Raw genomic sequence first — 18,892 nt, forward strand, 5'->3', positions numbered from 1 at the left:
TACTGAACTCAGTGGAACTTACTTCCAAGTAAACATGCGTAAGAGTGAGCTGCACAGTAAGTACAATTTTCTGGGACTGCTATGCAGTAAAACAGCCAAGGCAACTGCATTGTACCACCCAAATCCCCAAAGTTTAGACAAAGAGGCAGACAAATAGGTGAGCAGAAAGACATTAAATCAGTCATGAGTCCAGAGTCTTTGAATGAGATTGTATTTACCATGCATTTCATAATTAAAATACTGACATCTGCTGAACTAGATATAACTCAGCTAATGTTTTGCCAAGAATACTGCACTGAGAATATATATTTTGAAAGACCAGGTGCCTTTCAATGAAAAAGTCTAAGAAAAGAAGGGTAGATGAGTGCTAAATAGATCAACAGATTACCACTTGTTCCTGAAACAGAATACATGTAAAAAGAGAAACATGCACAGCCAACTTCCTTTCAAACCAGGTGTGAGGTTTTCCCTTTGCTGATCTGCACTACTTCTAAAATGTGTTTTGCAGGAGAAAGGATCACCCAATAAAATGTGAACATATAAATAAAGTAACACAACTTTAATTTATTGATCCATTGTATAGGATTTCTGCAAAAAGGAAGCATAAAAATGACACAGCAGACAGAATGTATCTACTATAGGCAAAGTGACAAACAGAAATATTTACATGCAAAATTATTGCATCCAAAAGTTTTCAGTCTGAGGTTAAAGTCATTTCTAATTAAGAGTCATGTTTACTAAGAAGAAAGGCCCACTGCTTTGTCATTATTTATAATATTTATTTTAATATATTATATTTCTTTCTACTCAAACTATAAATACTATATGTGCCATTCTTGTTAACTGATGAGATTCCAACTCTTGACATATTATACAAAATTCAAAATCATGAATAAAAATCCACAAAGTAACATCAGTCAAATAGCACAGGAGTTTTTTCCTTTTTTTTTTTTTTCCTTTTTTTACATTGTTTAAGTTCTTAGAACTCTGCAGGGGAAAGAACCAGAAAATGGTCTACCAATTTCTACATTAAACAACATCAGCCAGAAGATCTGAGCAACTAGTAATTAATGTCATTAATACATATGAGTTTATTGACATTTGCTGGGTTACATAGAAACTACATTTGAGACATGTTTTTCCTAGCAAGAAGCTTGGATCTGTATCTCAAAGGCAAACTTACACTGTTGATCAAATAAAGTGATGATCACCAAATCATACAGTTAAAACTCCTGGATCATTTCACCAATTCTGTACATATTGAGTCATTTCAGTGTGAAACATCCATTGAAAGGAGAACCTCAGTTCATAAAGGCCTGCACAGCCTTTTTCAAAAAGAGTAGCTCTTCTTTTGACTAGTAGTCTCATATGTATTTCACCATTATTCCCCTGGTTCACCAGTATCTATTAGTGACATTTATACTGAAGATTTATTTTAATGGGAGAAATACAAGTTTAAGAGAATGTTACAGGTCAGGAAACAATACTGGCTGTATTGTTGAATTCCTGAAGATTAATGCCCAGGGCCTGTTCATACTTCATCATTGACAAGTCTGAAAGTCCAAAGTATTGTAGCCAAACACTATTCCATCTTCACACAATTGCACAGCAACGGGGTGTCAGCATAACCCTTCAAGGATGTCCCAAAGGCTGCAATGCTCTCTTTGTCACGAAACCACAAAGTCACAGGTGTAAACTCTATTTGGTGACTTAGTTTAAGCTCTCTCAAGCAATGACTTTGGATCCTCTGTTCCATTTAGCATTCTGTGTCATCTTGTCCAAGAAGATGTGGAATAACGCATACTTTTCCCTATTCCTGTGAATGTAGATGTTCCAGGTATCAAATATCACTGGTTTAAGAAAAAGGCAATGTTATGCAAAAGTTCCAGTTAATGCTTCTTCTGAAGGCTTTCTTAAACAGGAGGTGGACTTAGAGGTACCCCAGGGCTGTATGGCAATGCACAGCAAGTCTGAGAAGCATCCTCCCTGAGAGTTAAAAGTTCTGTCTCTTCACCAGAGTAAACTGTTGTGTCCATGTCATCTGAGTGATAGCCTGACTGGTAGCCGCTTGTTGGATTGGAAGCTTCGGACATAACGGATTCGTTACTTTTACTGGGAACCAGACCACTGCAAAATGAAAACAAATATTAGCAACTTTACCGCATGCTTGGAAAAATTTGCTCCTGTTTTTTCCCCCACATAAACATGGATCATCTAGGCACAGGTGAGGAAGAAATGTGAAACAGAGTCTGTTCCCTCAGTTCTGTTGAGAGCAGGTGCTGGTCAGCTGCATCCAGAATTTACTCTCTCTCAGATGTCATCTAATGGTGGCAATTCTGCTGCACTGCAGCTGAGGAAGAGAAAGGAAGCAGGGCCCATTCTGTTGAACTGAATGGCTCCCTTGGAAGAATGGCTGTCTTTTGGCCTGTCCTCTTCCTGAACTGCTTCCATTCAAACCTTGTGGCACCACTGGAACCAGCTTATACCACCATTAGGGATTTTAAGATAATGTCCACTAACCACAACTCTCAATAAAAATCCACAACTGTATTGTCGACAGTGTATAACAACAGGAACGAATGCATATATACATAGCAAGAGAATGCACATCAGAATCTGATTCAGATTAAATTAGCAACAATTAGAGTGGATCAGAAAATATTTTCTCCCAAAGACTCACAATCTACAGATATGCCCTTAATAAAGGCAACCTGCTGAAACAGATTTTGACTGGCATTGTGTTGTTATGTATGTATGAATCCATCCCTGTTTTTCTTTGCATAAATATTTCATTCCTGTCTTAGTGGCAATACAGTTGTGAGCTATTACTGGGATTTGTGGTTGGTAGGTGTATGATCAAGGCCAGATCATTGGGTGCAGGTTCAGGAGCTCATAGCCCAGAAGTCCAGAATGATGCCTGGAAAAGGGCCCAAAGCAGCAAACTACAACATGTAACACTAGGCCATAGGTTTACTGCTATTTTAATTGACAGATCTTTTCCCAAGGTGATCAGAGCGGCAAGCAACTATGCAACTTGGACTACCTCTGGGTCACAAAGCTAGAGATGGCACTGCAGCAACCAGGGAACAGACCAAGCTATGTCACTGTTCTGGAACCCTGATTGATCCTGCACTCCCAAAGTGTTATCAGCTGCCACACTCATCACTTTGGGATGAGTGATAAATGAAAATGAATGGGGCAGTTATAGGCTTAGTTGCCAGCACTTGCATATGGCTCAGTGGGAAGAAAAAAACCCTTCAAAATACTATACTCATTGTCGGGCATTTGTTGAACTATAGCCCCCAGCATCCCCAGACAACGGGGCTAATGGGAATGCTAGGGATGATTGGGTTGTAGGCAAACACTTCTGGAAGTCATAAGATTGGGAAAGGCTGCCTAAGGATGGCCAGAAAGACATCAGGTTGGAGAAGGCTGGCTCAGGAAGCATCTACACACTTTGTATCCTGAAAATTTTTGCCCCCCACCCTTTGAGGATGGAAATAGAGATGAGGACAACCAGTGGAGGGTAGACAGACAAGACGGCCCCATTACAAGGGTAGGAGGCAAGGTGGCCAAGGGAGCGGCATGCAATGTTAGCCGCCTTCTTTCATATGTTGACCCCTGGTCTACACACTCTTAAAATGAAAATGTGCATTGTGTTGGCTTGTCCAGACATACCTAAAGGGCAACATCAGTTGCTTAGGTTTCTCTTCTAGAGTCCTTAGCTCTTCAGATGCTAGAATCATCCCACTGTCTGTCTGATTATCCTGAAAAATGCCAAAAGACAGCACCCAGCTTGAATGATCCCCCAAATACATGTGCCAGAGGAAATGCACAAAAACGATCACAGGACACAAACAGTAAAGCGTGTGACAGAAACTCACTTCTTGAACCACTTTTGCTGGGATTTCTACTGGTACAGAGTCAAAGGTCTTAACACTCACAGGACGGCTTTTTCTTTTACTTCCTTTGCGGTGCTGGCTGAAAAACAAATGCACCATTTTTGTCAATACTAATGGAGCTGATAAAAACACAGATGCCTACCATCCTATGCCAGGTCTCCTTGTTTGCGATCCTCTGCAGTGCAGACTGAAAGAAAGAGAGCTGACGGGGAGCCATACAGAATTCTGGGTTTTGCTACCTGCACTGGGACAGCAGAAAATGGAGTTAAGCTGCTGGAACATTACAATTCATGACTGTGCTTGCTTTGAATGGGCCACAAGTCATGCTGTGCTGAACCTCAACCTACTTAGGAGTTTCACAGAGAAAGCCTCTGTAAGAAAATGTATTTTAGGACTTGCTAGGCATTTTTTTTTCCATTTGAGCTAGTTTTGACTTTTTGTGACCAACTTGTCTTGATCATTTACAGTGAATCCAAACCCAGGTCTTTTCTTACTGCTTGACATACTGGAAATATAATTTGAGAACAGTCGCAGGATCCTGGTTTGGTTTATTACGGTTGCTACAGATTACCATGAGGATATTTTAATCCAGGCAGGAAAAAAGAGGCCAATCATAAGACAGAGTCATTTTTTTCTCTGATACTGAAAACATTTCTCCTGAATTGAACCCAAGAGAGACATTTTATTGAAAAATATAAAATAAAATCTGTTGCTTTCTGTGTTAAACATATTGTTCTCCTTTCTGAATTCTTATTTTGCAAACTGTTCTGTATGAAGTACAACAAACAAAGAAGCTTGGATAGCTCTGGTAAATCTTTGGACTCTGCTTCAGAGACCTCTAACAGGCCTGGAGACAGATACAAGTTGAGTCAGCAAACTCCTCTCAAAAACTGTTGGAATTGGCACTGAACACTGCACAACTCCACTTTCCTCAAGGCCTTTCTCCAAAGAAAACCATCTGAACTGGAACAGTTCCTAACTTGGTGACAATCAGCTCCCCCACCCATATTTCCATGACAGAGATCTCTAATGCCCATGCCTAGAAATTACCAGTGGCAAAATCTCTGAAAAATTGAAGTGGACCCATAGGGGATTTTGTGAAACCTAGAAAGGTTAAGTGGGATCTAAGAATGACAGGTAAACCAAAATAGTTCCTAATAGGCAGAATATCTGAACTAAAATATGGTTGGGATGCTAAAATATTATTTTTGGATGCTAGAAAAATTAAAATATCCAAAGCAAAAATGGTTCACCGTGTTATCACTGGAAGCCAGATTTATACAGTGCCTGGCAATTGTGAGTGATGAGAAATAAATTGTCTTGCAGCTGCTTCCTTTCTCACTGTTTCTCATCTTATATCCCACCTTTTTCCTATCAAGGAACTCTAGGCAGCTTACATAATTTTCCTCCTCCCCTTCCCAATCTTATCCTTACAACAATATCCCTGTTGGCCTGAGAGTCTGTGACTGGCCCAAAGTCACCCAGTGCAATCCATGGCTGAGCAGGGACTAGAACCCAGATCGCCTGAGTCCCAGTTCCATGCACTTAACCACTACACCATGTTGGCTTTCTGAAAGGCTCTGAGATTGCAGCCTACAGAACATGAACAGTATAAATACCATCCTCATTCACATCACTGTCTCATTCACATAGCGACAGCAGGGGCTGGAGCAGCAGAATGACAAGCATTCCCCAGTGGGATGCTCAGTATATTACAAACCTCATTTCTGAAGAGTTGTCATAAAGGAACTGAGGATCAGAGACTTCCTTTTCTTCCATGCAGGAAACAGGTGAAGTTGGCAAGGACAGTCCAGAATCCTCTTCAACGTTCAGCAGTGCAGTTTGTGGAAGGATAATATAGTCCTTACCATCCTGATGGAAAAGACAACCAAAAATTACTTCTACATTTCCAGTATTTCTGACAAACAGTATTTTTGTTCAGGGAGCTGGTAACAGTTTGAGGTGTATTAACATACCTGACAAACACTTGCTTCCAGTAAATTTCCAAGGTGTTCCACCAAGTCTGAGAAAGTAGGTCTTTGTTTGGGGTCCCCATGCCAGCAGTCCAACATGGTCTGGTACCTGGTAACATAAAAACAATAGTAACCAAGATTCAGCAAAAGCAGAGCTGGACAATTTGTGGCCTTCCAGATGTTCTGGCCTACGATTTCTATCAGTCCCAGCCAGCATAGCCAATAGTGAGGTGAATGGGAGTTGAAGGCCAAAACATCTTGGAGGCCCAGAAATTGCCCTCCCCTTCTATAAAAGAAATACTGCCTTGAGTTAGCACATTCTGCATATTAATAATAGCTATCATTAGAACAAAGCAGCAAGAAGTGCTTGAAATGGTGCTATTGGAAGGAAGGAAGGCACCAAAGAGATTCAGCTTCTTATTGTTCCTCCATCCACCCCATTAGTTTCCAAACTCCACTGGCCACCTGTGGCACAATTATTTGTGAATATTTTTTCCTGCCCCATTTCAGGGTGAGTTAACGTCTGCAGTAAAGCATATTTACATCAGCAAATGTTCTTACATTTCAGGTGTTGTATAGTCTGGAGGCCTCATCCTGGTTCCTTCCTTCAGCCTCCTACAGAATTCTTCATCAATTTTTACACCAGGGTATGGCGAGGCCCCTAAAATCAGAAGAGTTCCTTTTAATGAGTTGCTAAATATTCTGATCTTGCTTTTCAACCTCCTCATGAGTATGAGAACTAGGTAAAGTTGTTGGGGATGGCTTAGGCTGCATCCATCAAGGATCAGTTAAACTGGATTCGCAAGTACAACTACTTCATCTGCATCAGACCCTTCCCTGAAAGTTCACCTGGACATTTATTTGAGTTTTGATTTGCTACATTTTATATTTTCTGACTGGGTAGAGGCTGTTTGCATCACATGTAGCTAATTTTGCACCACAACAGTACAGCCTGCTTAAATAGATTGGCTAGTTAATCCCCCAAGAGAGTTCAAAACTGCTTATAATCCTGGCTCAGCCCATTTATTATGGGTCAGAAACAGTGAAGTTGCACATAATGGATCTGGGAGAGATTGACTACCCCACCATTCCTCTGCCCAGCAGCATTCCTGAAAAGGATCCCAAAGGATTGGGGAGCCTGTTGAATAGGGACTGGGGGGAGAGGGGAAGGGGTGATTCCCAAAAATCAGGTAGAGGCAACTTCCAGACCCACTGCAATTGACAGAATTGGAGTACAACTGATTCTATAACCCACCCATCTCTCTATCTTCGTATGTTTTGTACAGGATCAACAAAAGTAAAACGTGTCAAACACACTTTTAGTTAAATGTTTGATAACCATTTAATAGCTGTACTTGCATTTATGGAGAAGCTCTTACATTTCCTAATTCTGAGAGAGAGGCTAAATATAATTACATTTCAGAAGCTTTTATTAAAATTTGAATGTCCACTCAGCAACCAAATTTGTCATACCTAATGAAAATATTTCCCACAACAGTACTCCAAAGGACCACACATCACTTTGAATTGTGTATACTCTATCAAAAATGGTTTCTGGCGCCATCCATTTTAGTGGTAGTCGAGCCTAGAAGTTTAAGAAATAACAAGGTAGCATTTTGTTGTTGTCATACTTTCAATATTTCTTTAAGGTCCAAGAATGAAAAGAAGGTTCTCTGGGCAGTTTACAGTAAAAGTTTAAACCAGAAAATATACAAATAAAACTAATGCAAAATATTAGTAAAACAGTGAAGAAAATGAAGCATTACATATCTCTATTATAATGCCACTGGTAGCATCATTCCCAATTCATTGTAAATTCAGGCACTGAAACTTACATCTCCTTTTCTGACATAATCTGGATCTTTGTAGATATCGCGGGCCAATCCAAAATCACAAATTTTGACCACATTGTTTTCTGATAAGAGGATATTGCGAGCTGCTAAATCACGATGGATGCACTGTAAGGAGATGAACAATAGGTTTATTGTTTGAATTCTTCCAAAGAGTCACCACTGCTACAACTTTGCTAACCTTACTGGCAAGACGGATCTTGTGCTCCTAGCTATCATTGGGTGGGGCAGGGAATATTTTGGATTCACAGCCCTGAGACTGGAAACAGGCCCTGGAGCTGGAAATCTGGGCTCTGCTCCTCCTCCAACCTCCCTCAGAGCCGGTGCATGAATAACCATGCTGGCTGCCTCTCCCTCCGAGGCAAAGATGTTGGTGGGGGGGAGGGGGCAGGGGAGGGAGCGAGGCTGCAGAGCCAGGATACAACATTTCCTGTATCCGCTGTGGCCTCCTTTCCTCCCCTGCAGAAGTGTCCCAGCTAGCCGGCCCAAAATAGCCGTCTAGATAAATGCAGGGCAGGAAGAGTCAGGAGCCATGGATTGCCTCCACTGCTCCTCCCACTCTGCTCCGGATGCTCACAAGCTTCCATATTTGCAGACTTATGATCATCAAGCACACAACCCGCAGGAACATGCCCTTAAGTGGTGCACTCTTTGGAAGGCTCAGCTCCTTCTGGATCTCATTGTAAGATGTTTAAATAAACAGGAGACTCAATTTCAATATGCTCTTTCTGTTACAACACAGTCTTCTCAAAAGACTACACCACTCCAGGAAATCAATGAGGAGATCTCTGTTTTTATAAATTCATCCGTACCAAAACATCCATGTACCTGGAAAGGATAGGTCAAGGGAGAAGGCTAAGCTATAAACCTGGGAGACCTTTCAAAACAATCAGTTCTTCCCAAGTACCCTGTAGTGGTAAAATCCTACAAAGGAACCACGTTAAGGAGTTGTCTGTAATAGCTCTTAATAGATCAATGAAATATATGCATAGGTAATGGCCGTGTAGGCTCTGATGTTTCCTTTGTTAACAGGTAAAAATTATGGAGTTGTGATGATGTGGTGAAGGAGTTAATGCTCCTCAGCCTCTCCCAGCTGTTGCCCCCAAACACAAGGTCATCTACCACCAGCTCCCCATGGGAAAGGAGACCAAAGCAAGGAGGCCAAGAAGGCAACAGGGTCTGTTCCAGCTGGACTGTCCTCTCCCAGGGCCATCTACCACCAATTGCCCTTTTGGAAGAATGATCACACACCATCTCCCACTCTGCTGGGGCTGATTTGTTTGAGAGTGTGGCTCCTGAGGTATCCAATGTTTTTAATAAATGTTTTAGTTGAAAAAATGGGATATAAACTAACAGTGCAATCCTATCAGGTTTGCTCAGAAGTGAATCCCAGTAAGTTCAACAGGGCTTACTCCTTGTAAAGCAAGCATAGGACTGTAGCTTAATCAGTTGATTAATTAAACAGCTGGGCAGACACGTAGTGAAATAGGTTTCATCCCTGTGGCCAGACAAAATGGGCAACCTCACCCCACATGGATGCATGTGCCTGGGGCTGAAATAACAAATGCTGGCGTTCCTATCACAGCACTTGGTTAAGATCAACGGCTTAGACTCTGAGTGCTCAGAAATGTTGAGTGCGCACCGGACATGACCATTACAGCTTCCTTCTATTAAGCGCCATCCTATCTCAATCACTTCCTGAAACAGGGAGTCATCTGAGATGTGTCATTTCCCTAACAGAAATTCCATACTTTCCGAGATGCCAGGAATTCCATCCCACGGGCCACCTGGAAGCTATAGCAGATGAGGTCCTCCAGGCTTAGAGGGTTTTTGCAAGGATCTTCAGACATTGCTGGAAAGGGAAAGACTGGTTTATATACCATGAATACTGATACCTTACATCCTGATTAATACTGTCCATACTAAGTACAAAGGAAAGCTGTCTTCCCGTTTCCATCCCTACAGTTCTTGCTTGCTGTTTTATGATGCAGGAGAACTGGTGATTTAAGGCACATTTGGATGGAAAAAGGGCCTACAGCTGGGAGTTGTAGGCCTTTTTGCTGTCTAAACTTAAACAGAGCTACACCATTAGACTGCAATCCCCCACTGACTTACTTAGGTGTAAATCCCATTAATCAATAGGATTTACTTCTCAGTAGATACACATAGCATTGTATTTGTTAGGAATGTTAAGTCTTTCTTTCTTTACTTATTTATTTCATTTTTCTACCACCCAATAGCTGAAGCTCTCTGGGCAGTTAAAAAGCTTTTTAAAGTTAAATTTTATTTATTTATTTTATTTATCTCTTCCTGTTCTTCAAACTTAAGGCTTATTTTTTAAAAAAATCACTTGAAGTAAACAAACATTCAGTCTTAACTTTCTAAGACCACCTTCTTCAACTGGCGTCTTTCTAATGTATTGGAGTGCAAGTCTCATTATCCCCAGCCAACATGGCCATTGGCTATGCTGACTGAGGGTGATTGGCATGGCAGCCCAACACATTTATGGAGATACCCAGTTGGGGAAGGCTGTTTGAAGGGCTTATAAAACACAACAGAAGGCAAATCCCACCTTCTCCCTCTTCCACATCACTGAGTGATCGCTCCTCCCCAAAACCTGAACTTGTTGAGCTTTGGCTACTTGCAATGCTGTCCAGGCGTTTCTTCAGGTCTGCTGAGATGTCACCATTTCCATGCCTAGCCCTGACATTGTGGGCCTATGATGTTTAAAAAAACAAAAGGAGGAGGAAACAGAATTTGTGTTAGCCTATTGTGGCAGAAAGCAAAAGAATTCAATACCCATGCTTTTTCTGAAACCTAAAGACTGGAGGAAATTTTAGCCAGGAGATGAAATCAAATACGGGAGGCAAAAAACCAGGTTTTGGTGGAGCTGAACAGTTGTTTCCCTGTTTACTCGACACAGTTTACACGCTTCTACCAAGGACAGCAATGCTGTTGCAGGAATAATACTCTGAGTGGGTTTGCATGACACAGAAACCCACTGTGGGTAACTAGCCACGGGTCTTGTGAAAATTGAGGTCACTTCCCACAGGGTGGCTTGCTTGCGGGCAACAAGTCACCCTGCTAACCCACTGTTTGTTTTGTGGTTGTTGTACCCATGATGGATTGCTGTGTTGCCTGAACCCAGACGGGGTACAGGGAAGCACTGAGCTGAAAAGAATAAAGGGCAAGGGGGCAGAAGGAAGCCGGTTCCTGTCGCAGAGTCCCTGGGAGACCCTAGGCAGGAAGAGGGGATAACCCAGGGTAAACCTGACCATTTGGGGGCACCATGGGGTGTTTCAGGAGACACCCACACTATGAAGCTTATTTGCGGGGTTGGTTGTTGTGACATGCAAACCTGCCCACTGGCCCTCAATTGCTTTAATTTAAATGAAATAATTAGTAATATCAGTGGATCTTACAGTGTAGCCATTAGAAACAACAGTGGATCTCATCGTGTAAACATTTAAAATCTCTTAAACTAGAAAAGAGAATTGTTCCCTGCATTTCATGCAGACTTCACCTTGTACGGAATGAAGTCACTTCGCTTGCTTCTTAAATAAACGGACAGATTTCCAAACTTGCAGAATTCTACGATCACCATGAGTGGACCTGAATAAATAAAATTAAGAACACAAATGTGATCTCATTGACTTTTTGGATGAGCGCTTTTGGCTGAGACCTATGCAAACTGTCGGGTGACATTTTTGCAGGCCATTTGTAACACAAATGGCTGATTTGCACACACCATCACATAACCTATATGCTCTGCCTATAAGGGTGTCGGCATTCTGCTTATCTGCATAAAACCCGTAGCAATCCATACTGACGCTTACACATGCATACTCGATGTGGGGACAGGGAAAGGCAGGGAAAGGGCACTGATTACAAAGGAAAAACTGAGTATGATCTTCCCTTGTCAGTTTTTCAAGGCTTTTATATGAAAGCAAATTTCCCTTAATAAACACAGCTGCAGTCTTTCCTCCTTGGCATTTCAGGCAATAAGCAACACAGGGAACAGCACCTGATCCACTTTTTCTGAATTTAGGACAGAGGTGTCAATTTGCAGCTTTACAGAAGTTTTGTCCTACAATGGTGAAGGAAGATGGGAGTTGTATGTCAAAATATCTGTAAGGCAACAAGTTATCCACCCCTAAGGATGGTCTTGTCTACTTTATGAGTGGAACAATGAAATTCAATAGGAAGCGTGGGCCAAAATGGCAAATCAGATTTCATTGTGCTTAAGCATGGTCACAGCATATGCAGCTTTGGCTATTGGGAAGTATAGTAATGTAATAAACAAAATGAATGAAACTAAACCATGGCAAGTAATGATAAATGGGCTTTCCATCGTTTTGCCTAACCACCTCCCTATTTTTCAAGTCATTTGGCTCTGTGGTCATCACTACATATGTGGCATAGAATAATTGTGTCTGAAGGATTTGCTTCATTTGAACTACCGTCCAGCCTCTGCTTTGGATGACCCAGAATTCTAGTGTTATGAGAAACACAAAGCACTGTCACTATTTGCAGTTTCCCAGTTTTATTTGGCATTCCACTTTTGGTCTAGAAGAACTCTCCCAGTGCATGCTCACCCCTTCAGCATTGATGGGTTCTTTGATGTGACATGGAAGCCTGATGCTCTCAGTCAAACAATCCAGGATCTTAACCTAAATGCTGGATTGTTTGTCCTCAACAAGCCAGAATGTCAGGTTGGCACAAAGCAAAGAAATTCAGTGTTGCTCTATTATATATGAAAGCTAATGCAAAATGGGAGTGGGCAAGAAACAGGACACTCATTTGCTGCTCCTAAACTCCAGCTAATGATGGTTTGTTTAACTCATTCTCAGTTGTAATGTGTCCACTAGATCACTATCTAGTTTTGCCCTAAAAGGGAATGGACAGATTGAACAGGCAGGCTGCATTTGCATGTGGATGTACGTATGCAGTGACTCTCTAGAGATCCACGAAAGGGTCTAGAAAAGGTTATGCCACATACAAACCACAAGCAGGGTAGGGAAACTCCAATTTTTTGTTGCTGTTGTTTAATGTGTTGCTCAGCTGAATGGTTTTGTTTATGTTTCTGGCTTCTCTTTCTTGACTGCTGATCCTAGGCTACAAGTGTCTGCGAAATAAGATGCCTGAAATTCCAGTGGACTTGTAGGATCGAACGCCAGTACTTGTGTTTTTTTTCAGTTAGCTGTGCCCTCCTGCCAAAAGCAGCAACAGTCTTCCAACACTTACCTCCTGGCTTTGTGCAGGCCCCAAGTAAGTTCACCACATTGAGATGATGGCCAATATGAATGAGGATTTTGAGCTCAGACATCAGTGCTCTGTGTTCACTATGTGTGGCACCCTCTAGAAATGAAAAGAAAAGGATGGATGGATGGATGGATGGATGGATGGACAGATGGACAGATAGACGAACAGATAGTCAGTGGATACACATCACCCATAAGGTAGCCATGCAGGTTCATCAGCCACCTTCTAACGAGGTAAGAGGGAAAGAGATGCACTGTCCCAGAGGTCTGTGTGGTTTCTTTACTGCAATATGACACTGCTAAGCAATATCCTGTGTGACGGCACTTGGACCTCTGTTCTCCTTTTTTGTTTGTTTGTTTTGGAATTGTATTTGCATTTATAACAGAGCAAAACAAAAAGTGGGGGAAGTATAAACAAAAACACCAATAGCAGGAACATACCAAAAAGATACATCCATTTGGAATAAGTATTCACAACACCAGTATTTTTTTTTTTACAAAGGATTGATGAATGGACAGGGACATTCAGAAGAAATGAATGTCGCCCTCTTTCAAGAACGAGAGACACATCATACTTAAGTACCTAATTCTCAAAGCACAATAAGTCACAGTACAGGTTGAGGGTCAGTTATCAGTGAACCACAGATTGTTATGTTGTATGAACCCAGCCACACCAGCAAATCATGGCTTAAGCAGGAACAACCCACAGTTCACCAATCAACAACAAACTATGAGGTTATTTGCATATGTTGTTTGTCTGTTAGCCCAGGTGGGTTCACACAGCAGAACCTACAGTACAACAGTAATCCATGGTTGAATGATAACCTACACTCAACCCATCCTCTGGCTTGTTGTGTTGTGTGAACCCAAAATCTCATCAATTGTAGTTTGATCCTTATTCTCATGCAAACTTAACTCTCATGGGGCATCCAGATATGAAAAAGAGAAACAGCCAGTTTTCTGGAGGAACTGGTTGACAGTAGAATTTATACTGTCAACCGTTAATATGGACAGTGCATTTTCACCATTTTCAATATCATGTCATAGAGATCATTTATTTATTGATAGGTTAAAATATATTACAGCACCTTCCAATGTCTGCAATGAATACTTTAGCACCCCATATACTGCTGGAGCAATTAATTGCAGCTTCACAGGCAGCTAAGCCTACAGTAGATGCTGATAAATGTATCTGAAATGTATGAAGTGCATGTTCATTATGCTAGCAAGGAATGGAATAGGGAACTGGAATGCTCTATACACCCTAAACAATGGAAAGTTGCCTTAGCTTGATATGTGCCTATTTCAGCCACTGAGAATGATTCCACAGAAATTGATGTTTCATGGGTACTGGACACCAGAGAGACTGGGTTTTAAAAAAAGAAGAAGCTAGGTAGCTCTGCTGGATGCAGGAGATGTAATGTGACCCATTCCTTGCTGAGTCATATGAAGAGGACATGGCTTGTGGTGGCTTCTTTTCAGCTAGAAGGTACACCTTGCATCAATTTTGTTCTTGGAAATCATTGGTAACTCTGGATGCTCATATGGTTTTGTTCCTGTGCTGTGGGGATTAACAGATGGGCAGCTGAAGTGTAGACTAAGGGTGATAGCAGATGTAAAGAAACATTAAGCGTGGAAGGCTAAACACCCAGCAACTATTACTCAGTGGACTGAAGATCTTACAGCTCATGTCGTATTGAAACATATATCTTACAGCTGTCAGTGCTTCAACTCCTACCTCCTCCTGCTGCCCCCCAAAGGTAAAATAATGGCTAAAAACAAAGCGAAACAGCATCCAGTATGGCCATTTTGAAGCCTTCTCAGACCAACCTAGTTTTATCCTCTGGCACTTTGCAGTTGCTCCAGATGCCTTCCTCACACCTGCCCAATACCACAGGAGAGCCAGGGTGGCCTGTGGCACGGCAAAAATGTCCTGCTACGGCAAGAGTACAACAAGAATGGCAACAAAGGGACGCAAAGTTATGTCTGCTCATCCTCCTTTCCCACCCATGTGTACTAACAAAGTGTCACATGGGGCACACACATAAGGTTGCTGCCATTACAAGGTACTGACTGCCCAGCACTTAATTCATAGGAAGTTCTTGATTCTCACCTTTGAGCATTTTGACAGCAACGGTTCTGCAGCCAGTAGCTTTGTCAATGCCAAATGCATCAGCTTCAATGACTTGGCCAAATGCTCCCCGACCAAGCGGCTTACCTGGATAACAAGAAAACAAAGAGCCGTCAGTGCTCTGTGATGACTCTGTAGCCATGGAAAGGTACTCCTCAGGCTAAGGATTTTTCACACCATGCCTTGTACCTGAGGTTCCTCTGCTGAGGTTTGGTTGAAATCAAAGCCTACAAAGCATCCTCCAGTTTCAAGGACAAGAGACATTCCTTCCGCTATTCCAAAGAAGAATGCATACCTAGCTTTAGCCTGTCCCTAGGAAACTCCCACTTGCTGGCATCATAAGGGAGACGCTCACATTGCTCATCCATAGGGACTTCATCAGGATCCATGATGATAGAGAGGTAGCCAGTCTTTAGTTCCCCTCCACTGGCCTGCAAAAAAAAAGAAGCATCAGGATGCATTAAAAAAGTTATCCTTGCCAGTTGGACAATTTTCAGTTGGTCACAATTACTGGCTTCACTGGAACATTATCTTCATCATCATCATTAGTCCACAAAAATGCAAATGTGCAGTTTCCCTGCACTCCACTGCAAGCTATGTGCCCACAAATTATTGTTAATGACTTGCCTGATTAATATCTGAAAAAGCACATTCCCCCCCCGGCCTCCCCAAAACCATCTCTTCACTAAATGCCTGGTCAATTAAAAAGCAAAACTTTATGCACCCTCAGTTCCCAGCAAGAATGTGATGGTACCAAGAGGGGAAATATGTGGCTGTTGATTTAAAGACAATGCAAGAAACAACACAAAAGGAGGCCCGTCACTTTTCATTTGCTATGCAAGACAGATGCTGATGGGAGAGTTGATTTCGTTACCCGTTTAACCGTCCGGAGAATGATGATGAGGAGCAGCCAGAAGAACATGGCAATTACTGCCGTTCCAACCAGAATAATGAGCTCGAGGTTCGTTTTCTCATCCGTGCCTGGGAAGAAACAATTGCACAGTTCATTGACAGAAGCCAAGAGCCTATTGGGCTAGGTCATTGGCTGAAGAACTAAAAAGGGTTCCTTGTTCAAGAAAAATCTGAGAAGCCCAACATGTGGGAAGTCAACTAAGACAAAAAAAGTGTCAAGGAAAGAGTGCATCCTTCAGCAGACTGCATAAATTCCCCCCGCAGCACAACGGAGGTGAATGACGCAAAAGTTACCCATAACACTGGTCAATTCCTTCTCAGCTGCATCTTCTCTTAAAATGTACGTATTTGTGCATTCCAGTGTATCCTGCCTTTCGTCCTGCGAGGAACCTAAAGCGGGTGACACAATCCTCCTCCTCTCTTTCATCACAACAACCCTGCCAGTGACTGGCCCAGAGTCACCCAGGGACCTTCATGGTCAAGTGGGGACCATAACCTAGATCTCTCAAGTCCCAGTGCAGCACTGTAGCCTCGATGCCACACTGGCTTTCTTTATGAAATGCATCAAGGTATACATGCCGGTCTGGAACTGATCTTTCTGGAAGACAGGAAGCTCCCTTAAAGTGAGGGTTAGACAACTGAGTGAGGGCAGGAGCAGTTCAGGTTTTCTGGGCAGTGGTCTTTCTCAGCTCCTTGTGGATGCCAGGAATAGAGCCCCGGATCTACTGCATGCAACAGATGAGCTGTGCATCTTTTGATCTATGCTATTTCTAGGTGAGGTTCATCCAAGGAACAAGCTCCAGTTTAGGTAGTACTGCATGGTAAAATCTTTCACAGTAGGACTTAAGGTGCTTTTGTTTGGCTAGATTATGCCCTTCCTCTCCATTCAGGTTTGCACCAATTTGTGTCCACCTCTCTGAGGGGATACAAAGGAACGATCCAGGTTACACAAAGAAGCTTTTAGATGCTAGGTAACCAGCAAGAGGTCCTAGCCTCAAATGAAACAGGTGGCCAAGGAAAGTTGTGCCACTGGGCTGGGGATGAGACTAGGTGGAGGATGAGCCATCCCGAAGGGAAACGACTGCCAGATGTTGGGAAGAGAGTGAATGAGGCCACAGAAGGGAATGGCTGGTTCTAACCAGCAAAGCACAGACGCAGAGCTCCTATGCGTGGTATACCAGGGCACTGCACCAGTCTTTCTACAAGTACTTGAAAGGCTGTGACAAAGAGGAAGAACGAGATCTCTTCTCAATCATCTCAGAATGTAGGACGTGGAATAATGGGATCAGGTTGCAGGAAGCCAGATTCTGGCTAGAAATCAGGAGAAACTTCCTGATTCTTAGAGCAGTATGACAATGGAACCAATGACCTAGGGCGGTTGTGAGCTCTCCCACACGAGAGGCATTCCAGATGCAACTGGACAGCCATCTGAGAGGGATGGTATAACTTGGAGTCTGGCACTGAGCAGGGGGTTGGACCTGATGCCCTCTGGCCCTTTCCAACTTTTCTGTTATTCTATAAGAGTGTTTAAATGGGCTGATAGACTCAAGAGCTTCAGCACCTGATACAGGGTATACCTCTGTTTTATTCTTTCCTTACAGCACCAAAGCACCTAAATCGGATGTTACTACAGGGCAGGAGTGGGCACATGGGTCACTGGGGGCTACATCTCCTCTCAGCCCTAGCCAGCATTTCCAATGGTAAGGGGTCATGGGAGATGAAGCCTCCAGATGTTCTGGCATACACATCACCTGCCCCTGCTACAGAGGGCTGTAAGTTAGCAGCAGAGAACAAAACTAGCACTCAGAAGGTCCCAGGCCATCTCCCATCAGCTCCAGGCAGCATGGGTAATGGCTAGGGATGATGGGAACTGTAATCTAAAACACCCTAGAGGGCACAGAGTTGATTACTCCGGTATCGACAACTACAGGGACTAGTGATCTCTGCAGGTTCCTATCGGGTAAAAATTCTACCTTGGCAAATGCAGATGGAGTTTCTCACCACTAAAACTTTCTGCAAGTCAGCACTCATTCCTGCCACCAAGTTCACCGTGTGCCCCTCTGCTTCAAGCTCTTGCGTCATGCAGTTTCTTTTCACAATGATTCATTGTTTTACTATCATCAAAATGGGCCATAAATCCCCTCATTTGAAACAATGTATCACAATCATATTCTAAAAAAAAAAAAAAGAAGAAGGCATGCTAGGCGATACTCCAGCAAGACCCAGATAACCGAACGTATCTATATACAGGCGGCATATCCAGCCCAACCAAAGTACGTCACACGGCAGGTCCCTTCAGCCTCCTGCAGCCGAGCAGGACACAGCTCTGGCTTGCTTGGCAAACAAAAAACCTCCGTAGGTTATCACACTGGGGCAAGGCTTCTGACTGTTCTGACAGATATTATTTAAAAAATGTATATGGAACATCTCTCTCTCTCTCTCTCTCTCTCTCTCTCTCTCTCTCTCTCTCTCTCTCTCTCTCTCAATGTTATTTTGGGGACATGCACAGTCGTCTACCCAGTCAATGATCTGATCACTTAAATAAAGCCAAAGGTTGATCCAGCTGCAATGAGGGTTCTGTGCACAGAACCTGCTCCCAGCCATTCCATTTTCTGGAATTTGGCCTAACTTCCTAACTTCCACACAGCTTCCATCTCCCTGCTCGGCCCCAGATGTTAGCAAACTTTCCATCCTATTTGACAGTCATGCTAACCTAAATGAATTTATGCTAGCATAAGCCACCTCCAGCCTAGAGTTTCCAACGTGTAGCCCCTGAAACGTGTTGTCCCTTGGTGCCCACAGGGATGACCCTCCTGATTTCTATCTTATTTCTTAAGAAACCTTTTTTAAATTGGAAGGCTGG

At 42.7% G+C, this 18,892-nt stretch overlaps 1 protein-coding gene across 1 annotated transcript in view; it reads right to left on the reverse strand.

The window, feature by feature from the left end:
• Positions 1-348: 348 nt before the first annotated feature.
• KDR (kinase insert domain receptor) overlaps positions 349-18,892 on the reverse strand; it is a 46,230-nt gene continuing 27,686 nt past the window's right edge. The window contains exons 16-30 of the mRNA XM_044418171.1: positions 15,992-16,098; positions 15,413-15,548; positions 15,100-15,204; positions 12,970-13,083; positions 11,249-11,337; positions 10,298-10,442; positions 9,477-9,577; positions 7,711-7,833; positions 7,349-7,460; positions 6,437-6,536; positions 5,879-5,984; positions 5,623-5,774; positions 3,885-3,981; positions 3,679-3,767; positions 349-2,127 (exon numbers count right to left, since the gene is read on the reverse strand). Coding sequence (XP_044274106.1) covers positions 1,914-2,127; positions 3,679-3,767; positions 3,885-3,981; positions 5,623-5,774; positions 5,879-5,984; positions 6,437-6,536; positions 7,349-7,460; positions 7,711-7,833; positions 9,477-9,577; positions 10,298-10,442; positions 11,249-11,337; positions 12,970-13,083; positions 15,100-15,204; positions 15,413-15,548; positions 15,992-16,098 — 1,790 coding nt within the window. The 3' untranslated portion in view covers positions 349-1,913. The remainder of the gene's footprint in view (positions 2,128-3,678; positions 3,768-3,884; positions 3,982-5,622; positions 5,775-5,878; positions 5,985-6,436; positions 6,537-7,348; positions 7,461-7,710; positions 7,834-9,476; positions 9,578-10,297; positions 10,443-11,248; positions 11,338-12,969; positions 13,084-15,099; positions 15,205-15,412; positions 15,549-15,991; positions 16,099-18,892) is intronic.

Source organism: Varanus komodoensis, unplaced genomic scaffold, assembly GCF_004798865.1.
Source record: "Varanus komodoensis strain SLA01 unplaced genomic scaffold, ASM479886v1 scaffold9, whole genome shotgun sequence".
NCBI classification, from domain to species: domain Eukaryota; kingdom Metazoa; phylum Chordata; class Lepidosauria; order Squamata; family Varanidae; genus Varanus; species Varanus komodoensis.